The following is a 16257-nucleotide window of genomic DNA, read 5'->3' on the forward strand; positions in this document are numbered from 1 at the left end:
CAAACCAACAAATCAATCTGCATCTAATAACGCATTAATTGTGAAACCAAGGTTGATTCACAGCTATATTTGGAAACTGCAATTTATCTAGGGTCAGAACAGTAGATTACAAGTACCCAAAAATAGAGCCTCAATATGGTGCAGTTCAAAAAACATTCACCAAATGAGATTCTCCACTTTATAAACAAGAGTTGTTATCTAATAATACAAATATTATAAATGTAATTAATATGCCAAGTGCTTACCATGGGCATGTACACATTGTGAGGATCTGCGGGGTTGTAATAAGCACTCGATGCAGCTTCTGCAGCTTTCCCACCTCCTAAAAGAAAAAAAAAAAAAAAAAAAAACACAGGTTAATTGAGTTGAACCTACAATCAGATGCTAATTGCCCCATATTAGCTGGAAAAAACAAAAATTCCTCCAGACAAAGACTAGTTCCCTGGATCAAGGTCCAGTCACAGAAACTAGTGCCCATAACCTGCAATATCAGCTCTGAGGCTATGTGCGCACGTTGCGTAAATACATGCAGTTACGCTGCGCTTTGTAGCGCAGCATAACTGCATGCGTCCTGCGTCCCCTGCACAATCTATGGAGATTGTGCAGGGGCTGTGCGCACGTGGTGTTTTAGAGCGCAGCGCTTCGGCTACTGCCGAAGCGCTGCGTTATAAGAAGTGACATGTCACTTCTGTGCGCTTTGCCGGCAGCTCCTGCTCTGTCTATGGCAGGAGCTGCAGGCAGAGCGCATGGAATCGACTTCACTACGGACATTTTCTGCAGCGATTAGAAGCGCACGTGTGCTCTTCAGATCGCTGCAGAAATATCTGCAGTGAATTGTACGCAACGTGCGCACATGGCCTGACACTGCATCCTGGCCTCCATGAACTTGTCCGGTGATCGGCATGAGACAATTTGTATTACAGAATACCTATCCTTCCATTTTACCAAAACAGATCGGTGCTGCGATATAGAGTGAATACAGATTACATGGGAAAGTAGTAATGCTCCAAGAAGAAGCAGTAAATAGCAGCGAGAGGCCCTGGTGTGTAAGTGGCACTGAAGTGTTTTCACCCCTACCCGTGTCCAGCTCTTACACATCATAGCTCACTTTCTTACCTGGCATGCCTGGTTCTGTCCAAGCTGAGGGAACAGTGGGGACCGGGGCTCCGGAATAAGGTGGTCCTGGATAAGGTGGTGGAGGCGCCATGTACATAGGATTTAGCTCAGGTGGATACATCCCAGGACCTACATTACAGGATAAATCAGGCTTTTGCAGATTCTTTGTAACATTATGGCAAAGTTGTAAAATGATTTAGAGAAAAATACATTTTAAAACGAGGAAAACATTTTTGTCATGCTGAAAATGATAAGCCAAATATAACTGGTGTGAATAATCACAGCCACATGTGTATTCCACAAAAGACACTATTAAATGGGATGCGGACACATTAAAGGGATGACACTTGAATACATATTTGTCTAGGAATGAACGGTTTTGAACCCATACTTTGCTTTTAGCACCACCATGAATCCACTAACACTTGACAGCGGTATTTAGGGAGTTTAATGCGAGCGGTGCTGGCTCTGATCAAATCATTTGCATAGTGGGCACCCAACAGTAAGAAAGCCAGGAGCCATGATGACAGAACGCTATGCAGGGGTTACACATGGCGTCTGATCTGCACCGGAGTTTGTAGTAGTCATAACCTCAGTGAATGCAGTCTTTCTGTAATCATCAAGATATATAAAGACGGATGTAGAAGGTGTGAGAATCAGGAACGCGAGTTCCTAGGTAAACATGCTCCCAATTATCCGCTCTGGTCAGTAGTCCAGCAATCATGTGACCAACAAGCAGAACGCTCATTTGGCGGGAGACATGATTTTTAAAGCAGTCACTGTTCTCGGGAGCACCTCATCTGGTGTAAACATTTCAGGTGGATGTTTTCCACACAAAGAACGAATATTAATGACTGTGTGCACAGAATGTTCCTTGGATTGTCGAATCAGGCCACAAAACAACCACGGATCAGCTCCAAATATGACCCGTTTCAGTTGCCAACGGCATTGGGAAGAGCTGATTGGTGGAGGGTAACTTTCTGTTGCTGACAGCACCCGGGAGAGCTGATTGGCGGGGGTGGCGGGTGACGCACGCCTCCAGTCAGACACTGATTACCTATTTTAAGGATGGGCTTATGTTAAAGTGCTGGACAATCCCTTTAACTTTTACCCCAGTGAATATAAATAGGACTATATGAATACCAGATGAAGAGGAGATATTGGTGGTTTTATTCTCAGAGGGGAGTCTTCTCTCAGACTAGTCCTGCCTGGGACCCTCTAATCGCAGCTCCCTGGGTGTGACTGACAGCTTCCATGGTATACCAGTCATAGCAGGGCAGCCATCCTGTCTTGTGTATGCAATAGTGCATCAATACATGACTAATGCTCCACCATGCACTATTCACAGTCTAACAAATACTAGTGGAGATCAGTTACAAGTATCTGCCGATGCCTGGAAGCTACCGCATCAGAATAAACATGCTGCGTAATTACACAAATATTTCTTAATAGGGATAATTTCAGTACTAAAACAAGGTGACTAGAAGCTGTATTATGTCCTTTCCAAATTTTTTCACGTGTTTAAACTTTATCAGTATGTCTAAAATGATCTTGACTCTCAGGCGAGAACCTCTGTTCCTTCATTATAATGATAGTGAATACAGTGAATGGACCCCAGAAATCAAAGCTGTCTCTGACGTGGCACCGGCTTAGTAGAGGTCCAGTTACAGTGTAATGTCTCTGCATCATCTCCATACCTGTTGGTGCGGCGTATGGATAACCCATGGGCTGAGGTGCTGGAGCATATCCATTCATAGCTGGCACATAGGGGTAGGGTCCTGCAGGAGGGGCCGGAGCGTATCCTCCAGGAGCAGGGGGGTATCCTCCAGGACCATAAACTCCCGGAACAGGAGCAGGTGTGTATCCATAGCCAGGATTAGGAACATGCGGTGGTCTAGAAGCTAAACAAAGAGTTCATCAACATTAAAAACTATTTATTTTTAAATAACAGAGCAAATAAAATAGATTCTTGAGATGAGGATCGCGTCTCTTCCAAATGCAGCGAACTACCATCAGAAATAGTGATTAAACCAACAGCAAGAAAATCTGCGTTATTAGGCTGTGTGCTCACGCTGTGTTTTTTGCGGTGTTTTTTGGGTACAGTTTTGGTCTCAAAACTACATGAATTTCCTTCCCCAGCAAAGTCTATGAGATTTTATTTTAGCTGTCCGCACAGTGCAGTTTTTTTTGGGCTGCGTCTTTGTGGTGACCATAAAGATGCAGCATGTCAAATTCTTTTTGCGTTTTTCACCCATTGAATGCATTGGACAAAAACAGCAAAAAAAATGCATTAAAAAGAAGGGAATTTTGTTTACTTACCGTAAATTCCTTTTCTTCTAGCTCCAATTGGGAGACCCAGACAATTGGGTTGTATAGCTATGCCTCCGGAGGCCACACAAAGTATTACACTAAAAGTGTAAAGCCCCTCCCCTTCTGCCTATACACCCCCCGTGCTCACGGGTTCCTCAGTTTTGGTGCAAAAGCAAGAAGGAGGAAAAAATTATAATTGGTTTAAAGTAAATTCAATCCGAAGGAATATCGGAGAACTGAAACCATTCAACATGAACAACATGTGTACACAAAAAACAGGGGCGGGTGCTGGGTCTCCCAATTGGAGCTAGAAGAAAAGGAATTTACGGTAAGTAAACAAAATTCCCTTCTTCTTTGTCGCTCCATTGGGAGACCCAGACAATTGGGACGTCCAAAAGCAGTCCCTGGGTGGGTAAATAATACCTCATAATAGAGCCGCAACCGGCTCCGTCCTACAGGTGGGCAACCGCCGCCTGAAGGACTCGCCTACCTAGGCTGGCATCTGCCGAAGCATAGGTATGCACCTGATAGTGTTTCGTGAAAGTGTGCAGGCTCGACCAGGTAGCCGCCTGACACACCTGCTGAGCCGTAGCCTGGTGCCGCAAAGCCCAGGACGCTCCCACGGCCCTAGTAGAATGGGCCTTCAGCCCTGAGGGAACCGGAAGCCCGGAGGAACGATAAGCCTCGAGAATTGGTTCCTTGATCCACCGAGCCAGGGTTGATTTGGAAGCTTGTGTCCCTTTACGCTGGCCAGCGACAAGGACAAAGAGTGCATCCGAGCGGCGCAGGGGCGCCGTACGAGAAATGTAGAATCTGAGTGCTCTCACCAGATCTAACAAGTGCAAATCCTTTTCACATTGGTGAACTGGATGACGACAAAAAGAGGGTAAGGAGATATCCTGATTGAGATGAAAGGGGGATACCACCTTAGGGAGAAAGTCCGGAACTGGACGCAGAACCACCTTGTCCTGGTGAAACACCAGGAAGGGGGCTTTGCATGACAGCGCTGCTAGCTCAGACACTCTCCGAAGCGAAGTGACTGCTACTAGGAAAACCACCTTCTGCGAAAGGCGCGAGAGAGAGATATCCCTCATTGGCTCGAACGGTGGTTTCTGAAGAACCATCAGCACCCTGTTCAGATCCCAGGGTTCTAACGGACGCTTGTAAGGAGGTACGATGTGACAAACCCCCTGCAGGAACGTGCGTACCTGTGGAAGTCTGGCTAGGCGCTTCTGAAAAAAAAACAGAGAGCGCAGAGACTTGTCCCTTAAGGGAGCCTAGTGACAAACCCTTTTCTAATCCGGATTGAAGGAAGGACAGAAAAGTGGGCAAGGTAAACGGCCAGGGAGAAACACCCTGAGCAGAGCACCACGACAGGAATATTTTCCACGTCCTGTGGTAGATCTTGGCGGACGTTGGTTTCCTAGCCTGTCTCATGGTGGCAATGACCTCTTGAGATAATCCTGAAGACGCTAGGATCCAGGACTCAATGGCCACACAGTCAGGTTCAGGGCCGCAGAATTCAGATGGAAAAACGGCCCTTGAGACAGCAAGTCTGGTCGGTCTGGTAGTGCCCACGGTTGGCCGACCGTGAGATGCCACAGATCCGGGTACCACGACCTCCTCGGCCAGTCTGGAGCGACGAGGATGGCGCAGCGGCAGTCGGCCCTGATCTTGCGTAACACTCTGGGCAACAGTGCCAGAGGAGGAAACACATAAGGGAGTTGAAACTGCGACCAATCCTGAACTAAGGCGTCTGCCGCCAGAGCTCTGTGATCTTGAGACCGTGCCATGAACGTCGGGACCTTGTTGTTGTGCCGAGACGCCATTAGGTCGACGTCCGGCATGCCCCAGCGGCAACAGATCTCCTGAAACACGTCCGGGTGAAGGGACCATTCCCCTGCGTCCATGCCCTGGCGACTGAGATAGTCTGCTTCCCAGTTTTCTACGCCCGGGATGTGAACTGCGGATATGGTGGAGGCTGTGGCTTCCACCCACAGCAGAATCCGCCGAACTTCCAGGAAGGCTTGCCGACTGCGTGTCCCGCCTTGGTGGTTGATGTATGCCACCGCTGTGGAGTTGTCCGACTGAATTCGGATCTGTTTGCCTTCCAGCCACGGCTGGAACGCCTTTAGGGCAAGATACACTGCCCTTATCTCCAGAACATTGATCTGAAGGGAGGACTCTGTCTGAGTCCAAGTCCCCTGAGCCCTGTGGTGGAGAAAGACCGCTCCCCACCCTGACAGGCTCGCGTCCGTCGTGACCACAGCCCAGGATGGGGGCAAGAAGGATTTCCCCTTCGACAGAGAAGTGGGAAGAAGCCACCACTGAAGGGAAGCTTTGGCTGCCCGAGAAAGGGAGACGTTCCTGTCGAGGGACGTCGACTTCCTGTCCCATTTGCGGAGAATGTCCCATTGAAGTGGGCGCAGATGAAACTGCGCAAAAGGAACTGCCTCCATTGCTGCCACCATCTTCCCTAGGAAGTGCATGAGGCGCCTCAGGGGGTGTGACTGACCATGAAGGAGAGATTGCACCCCTGTCTGTAGTGAACGCTGTTTGTTCAGCGGAAGCTTCACTATCGCTGAGAGAGTATGAAACTCCATGCCAAGATATGTCAGTGATTGGGCCGGTGTCAGATTTGACTTTGGAAAATTGATGATCCACCCGAAACTCTGGAGAGTTTCCAGAGCAATGTTCAGGCTGTGTTGGCATGCCCCTTGAGAGGGTGCCTTGACAAGTAGATCGTCTAAGTAAGGGATCACCGAGTGTCCCTGAGAGTGTAGGATTGCCACCACTGTTGCCATGACCTTGGTGAAGACCCGTGGGGCTGTTGCCAGGCCAAAAGGTAGTGCCACGAACTGAAGGTGTTCGTCCCCTATGGCGAAGCGCAGGAAGCGCTGATGCTCTGGCGCAATCGGTACGTGGAGATAAGCATCTTTGAATATCCAACACCTGATTGATGGTCGCTATAAGGTCATTCACTACTGCGTCACCTTCAGGTGTATCTAGGTTGAGAGCGGCTTCAGGATCAGAATCCTGATCTGATACCTCCGCTTCATCCTCCAGAGAGTCCTATTGATGCCAGGAAATCTCCTTGGGACATTGAGGCGATGACGGAGCGGAGCGATTCCATCCGGAACCGCCTGGTTTTCACATGCTTGTTGAGCAGCTTTAGGTCCAGAACGGGACGGAAGGATCCGTCCTTTTTTGGCACCACGAACAAGTTGGAGTAAAAACCGTGACCCCGTTGCTGAAGAGGAACCGGGATCACCACTCCTTCCGCCTTCAGGGTGCCCACCGCCTGCATAAGAGCCTCGGCTCTGTCGGGGGGTGGAGATGTTCTGAAGAAACGAGTCGGAGGACGAGAGTTGAACTCTATCCTGTAACCGTGAGACAGAATGTCTCTCACCCAACGGTCTTTTACTTGTGGCAGCCAGGTGTCGCAAAAGCGGGAAAGCCTGCCACCGACCGAGGATGCGGTTTGGGGAGGCCGAAAGTCATGAGGAGGCCGCTTTGGGAGCGGTTCCTCCGGCGGTCTTTTTAGGACGCCTCCTTCGCACAAAGCTTAAAAACTGAGGAGCCCGTGAGCACGGGGGGGTGTATAGGCAGAAGGGGAGGGGCTTTACACTTTTAGTGTAATACTTTGTGTGGCCTCCGGAGGCATAGCTATACAACCCAATTGTCTGGGTCTCCCAATGGAGCGACAAAGAAAAACGCATGCGTTTTTTGATGCATTTTTCCTGTGGGTGCGGTTTCTTGGAGCCAAAAACGCATCTTTGTGGTCAGAAAAAATGCAGCATGCGCACATAGCCTTAAAAGGCCGAATTATCAGTATATATGCAGAGTGTCTGGCTTAAGTGCTGACACTTCCCATGGCATGTGCCAAAAATTGTATTTCTGGGCAAATTCAGTGATAATACCCCTTTTTCTGGTTATACTATATGATACATAATCATCTTGAACACATTGGGAGGGGGGGGAGGAAAAAAAAACCCCTATAATACGGTGCGTACTGTTGCCTCTGTCAGAAAATTCTCCCAATATACACCTGTATGCCACACAGCAATGAACAAAAACTACCGTTATCTGGTGTGCACACAAAGGTTACAAAGAACAAAATAAATACAAAAAAACAAATCATGAAAACATACCATTTGTTGCCAACTTAAACATCTGTTGCCCAAATTCGATGGCTCCACCACTGTTAAAGGTAAGCTTAAATGACGCCTGTCCTTCCCAGCCGCCTGGAAATAAAGACAACAATTAGGGCCATTTAAATCTGGCAGTAACTTGTCAGACAGATGGTGACCTTGTTTGGGGGACATATACAGCAGTTGGATCAGGTTTAGTTCGGTCATTCACCAATTTTTAAGTACTGGGCAATTCTATATAATGGGCACAGCGAGCACCGATGTATGCAGGGGTGATGCTGCGTGCTGCTGAGAAAGCTCTGGACATAATAGACAGATGAAAATCTATAATTGCTGATTTGTCTAGCTGATCAATAGCAAATTAATTTCTATAAGATTTATACAAGAAATTTGCAGTGATTGATGTGTTTCTTGCTACAGCCCATAAGATTGTCTGTGTGATTCTCACTAACATCCTTTAGCTCTTCCTATCAATTAGAGGTATCGAATCAATTGTTTGTGGGTTTTTGCTTCTTCCTTTATCCTTGCAACAATAAACCTCCATCATGTTTCCATCCTGTCACAAAGACCAGTGCTGCTTATATTAGCAATTAAAGTGCAGTGCAGCCATAAGATCCACATAGTTAATCATTTATTCTTTTCTTAGTAATCCATGCTTAACCCTCAATAGAAGTATGTAAATCGCTATATACCCGTCCATACCAGCTACCGTATTTTTCGGACTATGACGCACTTTTTTCCCCCAAATGTTGGGGGTAAGTGGGGGGTGCATCTTATGGTCTGAATGTAGGGCTGCAGGGAATGAGTGTGCTGCGGTGGAGCAGGTCATCGGCGGCACGAGCAGGCTGTAGCAGCGCTTTCTGTGACCACATGGGCCCGTTCATTTCATGCACGCCCATCCTCCCGACCCATCATCTCTCAGCGCTGAAGCCGGGCGCTGACAGGTGGGCAGGATGATGGGCGGGGGATGCGCGCATAATTAACAGCCGGTTGTGATCACCCTTGGCAACTACAGCCTGGAGTGATCATGTGTGGCTATATTCACTACCCCCCACGCATCATCATCAGCGTGGGGGGCAGCGATTAAGTACTGTATACTCACCGGCCACCGATCCCTGCAGCATCGCCATGTCCTCCTGTCTGCCGGAATGTGTGTAGAGAGCGGTGCGTAAAGCGATGACATCATTGCTGTGCGCACCGCTGTCCACACGTATCAACAGGCTGGCAGACAGGAAAACATTGCGATGCTGCAGGGAACAGTGACCGGCTCCACATAGGTCAGCGGCGCTGCTGCTGGCAGAGGCAGGAAGACAAGCGATGCTGCGTGGAGTGAGGAAAGGTGAGTATAAACGTTTATTATTTTGTGTGCCACAGGATGCGGACCATACACCAGGATGGGGGTATGTAGCAGGATGGGGGACATATAGACAAGGATGGGGTTGATATACAAGGCAGGAGGATCATTAAAAGGCTGGGGTTCCTTAGTAGAGAATTTGGGGACATTACCCCCATAACAGTGTCAGCAGCAGATCCTCGCCCCATAACAGTGTATCATGACCACATTTTTTGCTTAAAATTTTATTTTCCTATTTTCCTCCTCTAAAAGCAGGGTACGTCTTATAGTCCGAAAAATATGGTATATATCGGGGAGTCACATGAAGTGACTGCAGACTTTCATCCCAACCCTCTAAGGCTTGCACCCGTAGTCATTTTGACTTCAGGTTTATGTAATGTATTCATCTATACTGGCTGCGGTGCCTGGTGTACTATTTCCTTACACACCGCACCCTGGACTTTGGGAAGTAAGCACTTGACCAAAAGGTGGAAATTTTTGACGGAACTCACCTGTGGCTGAATAGCCCTTTTACAGCTGTATTGTGGCTTTAACACTATGGGTTTTGTGGCAGTTTACTAATCCTGTGCATTATGTAGGCAGTGAAAACTTGGACTGGAAAGACTAAATAGTCCTTCATGCTGGATGATAAGCTTGGCACAGCCTTAGACGCTTGTCTAACCTCTACAGGGTTAACTTACTTTGTGACGATGTTTTTGTGCCTCATTTTTGAAATATTAACATACCGTTGGCTTCAGAGCTGACACTGCCTTTGATGTAGTTTGCAGAGAACACTGGTTGTTCTATAGAGCATCCCTTCACAAGGTAGAACGGCATCATGAAGGACATCATGGCGTCCTTCCCCTTACTCAGAAAGATCACCTGGAAATGGAGGAAATCAATACCATTGTCACTGTTAATGGTCATCACTGCCCGCTGTGGACATATGTAAAGAACCTGTCACGTTGAACATGTGGTCCTAGCTGTGGCAGAACAATGGTACAGAGCACGAGGAGATGAGCGGATTGATTTACAGATTTGTGGAAAAAGTATAAACAACTCGTTTTTCAGTCATTTGAAGGGGACCAGTCATGTAAAAAAAAAAATGCTATTACCCTGTAGATATGGGGAAAATCTGCAGGTTAATAGTGTGCAGACACTGTGCGGCTGCTGTACCGAGCGCCCCACTGGTCAGGAGGAAATTAACTTTACTCCTCCTAGCAGCATCAGGCTTTCAGTCATCAGGCGGCGCCAGCGCGGTTTCAGTTACTGCTCAATACATAAAGAGAGGCAGCTGTAACCGCCCCCATTGTCACCGACTGACAGCCAGCTCATCATTAAGGCCTAAGACACACGGCATGAAAATCAGAGCAAGTGGAATGTGATAAAACATCGCATCCACTTGGACCAGTATTAGCCTATGTGCCAGCACCTATGAGCGATTATTTTCTCAGCCCTAATCGGACCGAGAAAACAATCGCAGCATGCTGCAGGTGCAATGCGATCCTTGTTTCTCTCGCACCCATTCAAGTCTATGGGGTGAGAGAAAAATCGCATTGCATTCACAGTACACCGGTGTACTTAGAGTGCAAAGCGAGAATGGCAATAGTCGGCTACAAAAGGAGAGATGGAGAGAAATCCCTCCCTCCCCTCCTCAGCGCCGTCCGGCAACTCCTTAGAGCCGGCCCGCCCCCCGCAGCTGTGGTCCGAACGCATGATCGGACCTCAGTCGCAGTGACATTCGATGACACTCGGCTCCTGCTATGCTGCCAGCATGAGCCAAGTGTCATCGGAGGATCGCAGTAGTGCCCCATGTGGCCTCGGCCTAAGGTCGGCTGTCAATCAGTGCCAAGGTGCGGTTACAGCTACCACTATGTACTGTGCGGTGAATGAAGCCGGGCCTCTATGACTGATTGCTGGAGGCTGTCAGGAGGAGTAAAGTTAATTTCCTCCCAGCAGTGGGGCTCTCAGTGCAGATAGGTTAGCAACACTATTAACCTGCAGATTAACCCCATATCTGCAGGTTAATAATTGGGGACATGACCTGTTCCCATTAAATAAAATACAACTTATACTGAATATTTTCATGCAGAATTCTTCCTGCTTTATAACATTAACTTGGTGTTTCAACATGCAAGAATCACATTATGTAGCAGGATAAATTATGTAGGAAAATATTCAGTATAAATTGTATTTTATTGAAACCCATACGCTCATAGTCTAGCAGTCCGGTAGGTGGTCCTAGATCGTGATTGACCCCCATTTCTTTATTCTATTCACAGTGATACCAGGAAGACTGTCACTATGCAGGAGCACCCACTGGATACTGAGCAGAGCAGGAATTTATAAGAATAAAATACAAGTTATACTCAAGTTTTTCCACTATACTGTTCCAACTCTACCACACGCTGGCGCAGATCAGATAGCAGGTGGAGCAGGAGTCACAGGAGGCAGGGGTGGTGGTAGAGTAGGTCAAGGACGCGGGTGTCCCTGATGCTGCGAGGTCTGTCGGCGGTGCGTGCATCAAAGAAATGGCATTTAGAGTCGGCGCGTGTGCTGATTGAGCTATCGGCTCAATGACAAGCTAAGATCTCATCTGCGCACGCGCCACCTTTGGGCGCCATTTTCCTTAAGTCCGCTGTTTGAAGATTAATGGGCTAGAGGCGGCATGTGCACAGGAGATCTTGAGCAAAGAACTATCTGTGAATGCGCCGCCTCCGGGTGCCATTATTTGAGGCCCGCACTACCAACATCTTCAGGATGCGCCTGCCTCACCACAGCAGCCCACAGCACAGCGCCTGCCTCCTGTGACCCCTCTCCATGCCACTCAGTAACATGCATTCAGATTATAAGACACACCCTTCATTTTCCTCCCGAATTTCTGGGAGGACAAAGGAGTCTTAAATCCAAAAAATATGGTATATATTGCATTCGATGTAATAAAAATGGGGAAAAACTCAAAAACGAAGGGAAACAAAAACCCAAAAAACTAAACCCACAAATAACTGCTATGTCAGTAGAAGAATGAAAAGATGGCTCTTGGAAGAAGGGGAGCAAGAGGAAAAAAAGAAATTTCAGTTGCAATGTAAAAAGTTCACGCTCCAGTAACATTTTACCATGTTAGTAGGGCAATTAAGAAGAAGCGTGCAATGGTGATTTCCTCATCTCAAACTATTAATAAAATCAAAAACAAACTGCAGAGCAAGTTGTGCAAATAGTCCTGAAACACTGAACAGTTGGACATGTGCATTCAAAAGATTAGACACGGTCACATTAGGTTCTCCTGAAAAGGTTAGAGGGCATTTTAGGATCATCCTGAAGTTTCACCCGAAAGCCAAATATCCCTAACTAGTGTTTTGTTAGGTATGTATGTCCAGGTGTGTGTTATATCCTAATCTAGAATACTATGGAGCCTCACAGGTCACAGACAGCAGAGGAAGGTCTCCGATAGATAATATAGTTGTGAGGACTGGCCATGCCTCACTGGGTGAAAGCCGTTTAGTGCGACACACGGTACAGCAGCATGTCTGCACAATAACACAACCTGCCTACTGTCGTGTTGGTCACTTCTTGCCACCAAACAGATCTGACCCAGAGTGAAACGGTCTGGTCTTCACATTATCATTTAAAGTTGCTCAGATGTTTATAGGGGTTGCATTATTTTAGGAAAGCAGAACTCTGTAAAATATGCACACATTAGATGGTTGATCTCACCAAATTGGCAGGTTAAGGCAACTATCTAATGTGTATGGGGACCTTAAACGGATGGTCCCCTTTCAGGAAAGTGGGTCACAAACTTTGTAAAATACACTTAGCAGGTACACCACCTCCCTAGGCCTAGCACGGCTCCCCGCCGCTGCGCTGGTCTTGGTGGTGTGGTGTTATGTTGTCATCACGTGCTACAGACCTACCAGATTACTGAGCACAGCCGCTTTCCCAAGCTCGATATCCCACTCCCTTGAGCTCAGTGATTGCTTAGAGTGGTAATACAAAAGTCTTGACATGAAGTCACCATCGCAGCCAAAAAACGGATTTTTGTGTACTCACCGTAAAATCGTTTTCTCTTAGCCATCGTTGGGGGACACAGGACCATGGGTGTTATGCTGCCTATCCATAGGAGGACACTAAGTAGATGCAAAAGCATAGCTCCTCCTCTGCAGTATACACCCCCTGGCCGGGCCAGGCAGTCTCAGTTTTAGTACACAAGCAGTAGGAGAAAAAAGCAGTAAAAAACTTCTCAACAGAGGAACATGAAAAAAAAAAAAAAAAAAAAAGAGTCAAAACCAAATAAGGTACTGAGAGAACCAAGGCCCGGCAGGGCAACAGGGTGGGTGCTGTGTCCCCCAATGATGACTAAGAGAAAACGATTTTACGGTGAGTACACAAAAATCCGTTTTTCTCTGACGCCTCATTGGGGGACACAGGACCATGGGATATCCTAAAGCAGTCCATGGGTGGGAAACATAAAAGAAGAAAACACAACCCAAGGACTAGGAACCAGTCCCAGACAGCCTGGAGCGCCTACTGAGAAAGGTGCTCTACTGCAGTTTGCAGAACTTTCCTACCCAGATTTGCCTCAGTTGAAACCTGGGTATGGACTCTAATGCTTTGAAAAAGTATGTAGGCTAGACCAGCCTTACACACCTGTTCCACTGAAGCCTGATGCCGAATGGCCCACGAAGCGCCAACTGCTCGCGTGGAATGAGCCCGCAGCCCACTAGGAATGGGCTTGAGTTGCAGGCGGTAGACTTCCTGGATCGCAGAGCGAATCCAGCGAGCCAGAGTCGCCTTTGAAGCTGCCTGTCCCTTCTTAGGCCCCTCAGGAATGACGAACAAAGAGTCCGTTTTCCTAAAGGGGGCTGTCCTGGATATGTAAATTCTGAGAACTCTGACGAGGTCTAACGAATGCAGAGACCTTTCCACCCTATGAACTGGGTGTGGACAAAATTAAGGCAGAACAATGTCCTCGTTCAAATGAAACGGGGTAAGAACCTTTGGAAGGAAATCCAGAAGGGGGCGCAGAACCACCTTGTCCTGGTGAAAAATCAGGAAAGGCTCGCGGCAAGAGAGTGCTGCTAGCTCCGAAACCCGTCTGATAAACGTAATCGCCACCAGGAATGTTACCTTCCAAAACAGAAGAAGAGCAAGGGAGGATTCCTTGAGGGGTTCAAAGGGAGACCTCTGGAGACCGTCCAGAACGAGGTTGAGGTCCCATGGGTCCAGAGGCCGTTTGTACGGGGAACTAGATGGGAAACGCCCTGGAGGAAGGTCTTGACTTGCGGTTTTTGAGCCAGGCGGCATTGGTAGAAGATTGAGAGCGCTGAGACCTGCCCTTTAAGGGAACTGAGAGCCAACCCCGCTTGCAAGCCAGACTGTAGTAAGTCGAGAATTCTGGGGATGGCCAGAGGCATAGGCTGGACATTAGTTTCTCTGCACCATGAAAGGAAGATTTTCCACGTACGGTGGTAAATGCGGGATGAAGCAGGCTTTCGGGCACTGATCATGGTGGAAATAACCGCGGGGGAGAATCCCGCTCTTGTTAATACCCAGGTCTCAATGGCCATGCCGTCAGCTTCAGGGCTCTGGAGTTCTGATGGGAAATGGGCCCTTGGGTCAGCAAGTCTGGGATGTCTGGAAGGCGCCACGGTGCGTCTGTGAGCATTTGTACTAATTCGGCGTACCAGGCGCGCCTGGGCCAGTCCGGTGCTATCAGTATCACCGGGACTCCCGCTGCCTTGATCTTCCTGATCACCCGCGGCAGCAAGGGTAGAGGTGGAAATATGTAAGGCAGGCGGAAGTGGTGCCAGGAGCAGACTAGAGCATCTGCGCCGATGGACTGCGGGTCGCGTGACCTGGCTATGAACGCGGGTACCTTTGCATTCAACCTTGAGGCCATTAGGTCCACGTCTGGTCTGCCCCAGCGACTGCAGATGTGTAGAAACACATCTGGGTGGAGAGACCATTCTCCAGTGGCCAGGCCTTGGCGACTTAGAAAGTCTGCTGCCCAGCTCTCAACCCCCGGTATGTGTACCGCTGATATCACTGATCCCATCGATTCGGCCCAGCTGAGGATCTTGTGGGCCTCGAGATAAGCCGCTTTGCTGCGGGTGCCCCCCTGCCGATTGATATAGGCTACAGCTGTCGCATTGTCCGATTGGGCTCGAATCTGACGACCTGCTAGCAGAGGTAAGAACGCTTTGAGCGCAAGGAAGATCGCGCGGCGTTCCAGGGTGTTTATGGGTAGGGAAGACTCCTGGGGCATCCAACGTCCTTGAGCAGTGTGGTGCCGGTACACTGCTCCCCAGCCTAGGAGGCTGGCGTCCGTGGTCAGGACCAGCCAGTTCACTGGGAGAAAGTATCTCCCCTTCGATAGGGATGAGGACCGAACCCACCAGCGGAGTGCGTACCTGACTGAAGGCGTCAGGTGAAGATGTCTGTCCAGGGAGAAGGGGCTCTTGTCCCAGGCCGCTAGAAGGGCTAGCTGCAGTGGGCGGAGGTGCAGTTGAGCAAAGGGTACTGCTTCCATAGCCGCCACCATCGTGCCGAGCACTTTCATGCTGAATCGAATGGAGCGAGACGGAGGACGTAGAAGGCAGCGTACCACTCGTTGAAGAACGATCGCCTTGTCCTGAGGGAGAAGGATCAAGCCCCGAAGGGTGTCCAGGGACATGCCCAGGAAGGTGATGGATCGTGATGGGACCGGGGATGATTTCTCCAGATCCACTAGCCACCCTAAGCGGTATAGGGTGTCCACAGTGATCTGTACGCTGGTTGAGCAGTCGCGGAAGGAGGGGGCCTTGATGAGGAGGTCGTCCAAGTAAGGGAGAACGACCACTCCCCTGGCGTGAAGGACGCTCATGGCGGCCGCCATGACTTTGGTGAAGACCCTTGGTGCGGTGGCAAGGCCGAAGGGTAGAGCTATGAATTGAAAGTGGCAGTCCTGAATTGCGAAGCGGAGGAACTTTTGGTGATCTTGGGCGATGGGTATGTGCAGGTACGCGTCCTTGATGTCTATGGATGCGAGGAATGCCCCTTCGACCATGGATGCAATAATGGACCTTATGGACTCCATTCTGAATCTCCATACGTGCACATGCTTGTTTAGGTGTTTGAGGTCCAAGATGGGTCGAACTGACCCATCCTTTTTGTGGACCACAAAGAGGTTGGAATAAAACCCCCCGAACTTCTCGTCGTCTGGGACAGGTATTATCACTCCTGCTGTTAGAACCGACTCGGGGGTCGGGTCCGAAATTCTTTGTGGTAACCGGAAGACACAAGGTCTCGCACCCATTTGTCGTCTGAGGCGGCAGCCCAGATGTGTTGAAAGAGCCGCAGTCGACCTCCTAC

General features: G+C 48.8%; 1 protein-coding gene across 1 annotated transcript in view; it reads right to left on the bottom strand.

Annotated features, from left to right (window-relative positions):
- Positions 1-16257, bottom strand: part of WBP2NL (WBP2 N-terminal like) — a 42239-nt gene that overhangs the window by 16149 nt on the left and 9833 nt on the right. Inside the window, exons 3-7 of the mRNA XM_075321893.1 lie at positions 9657-9792; positions 7578-7670; positions 2814-3017; positions 1117-1245; positions 246-322 (exon numbers count right to left, since the gene is read on the bottom strand). Of these exons, the coding sequence (XP_075178008.1) occupies positions 246-322; positions 1117-1245; positions 2814-3017; positions 7578-7670; positions 9657-9792 (639 nt within the window). The remainder of the gene's footprint in view (positions 1-245; positions 323-1116; positions 1246-2813; positions 3018-7577; positions 7671-9656; positions 9793-16257) is intronic.

The sequence above is a fragment of the Anomaloglossus baeobatrachus genome, chromosome 8 (genome assembly GCF_048569485.1).
Source record: "Anomaloglossus baeobatrachus isolate aAnoBae1 chromosome 8, aAnoBae1.hap1, whole genome shotgun sequence".
NCBI classification, from domain to species: domain Eukaryota; kingdom Metazoa; phylum Chordata; class Amphibia; order Anura; family Aromobatidae; genus Anomaloglossus; species Anomaloglossus baeobatrachus.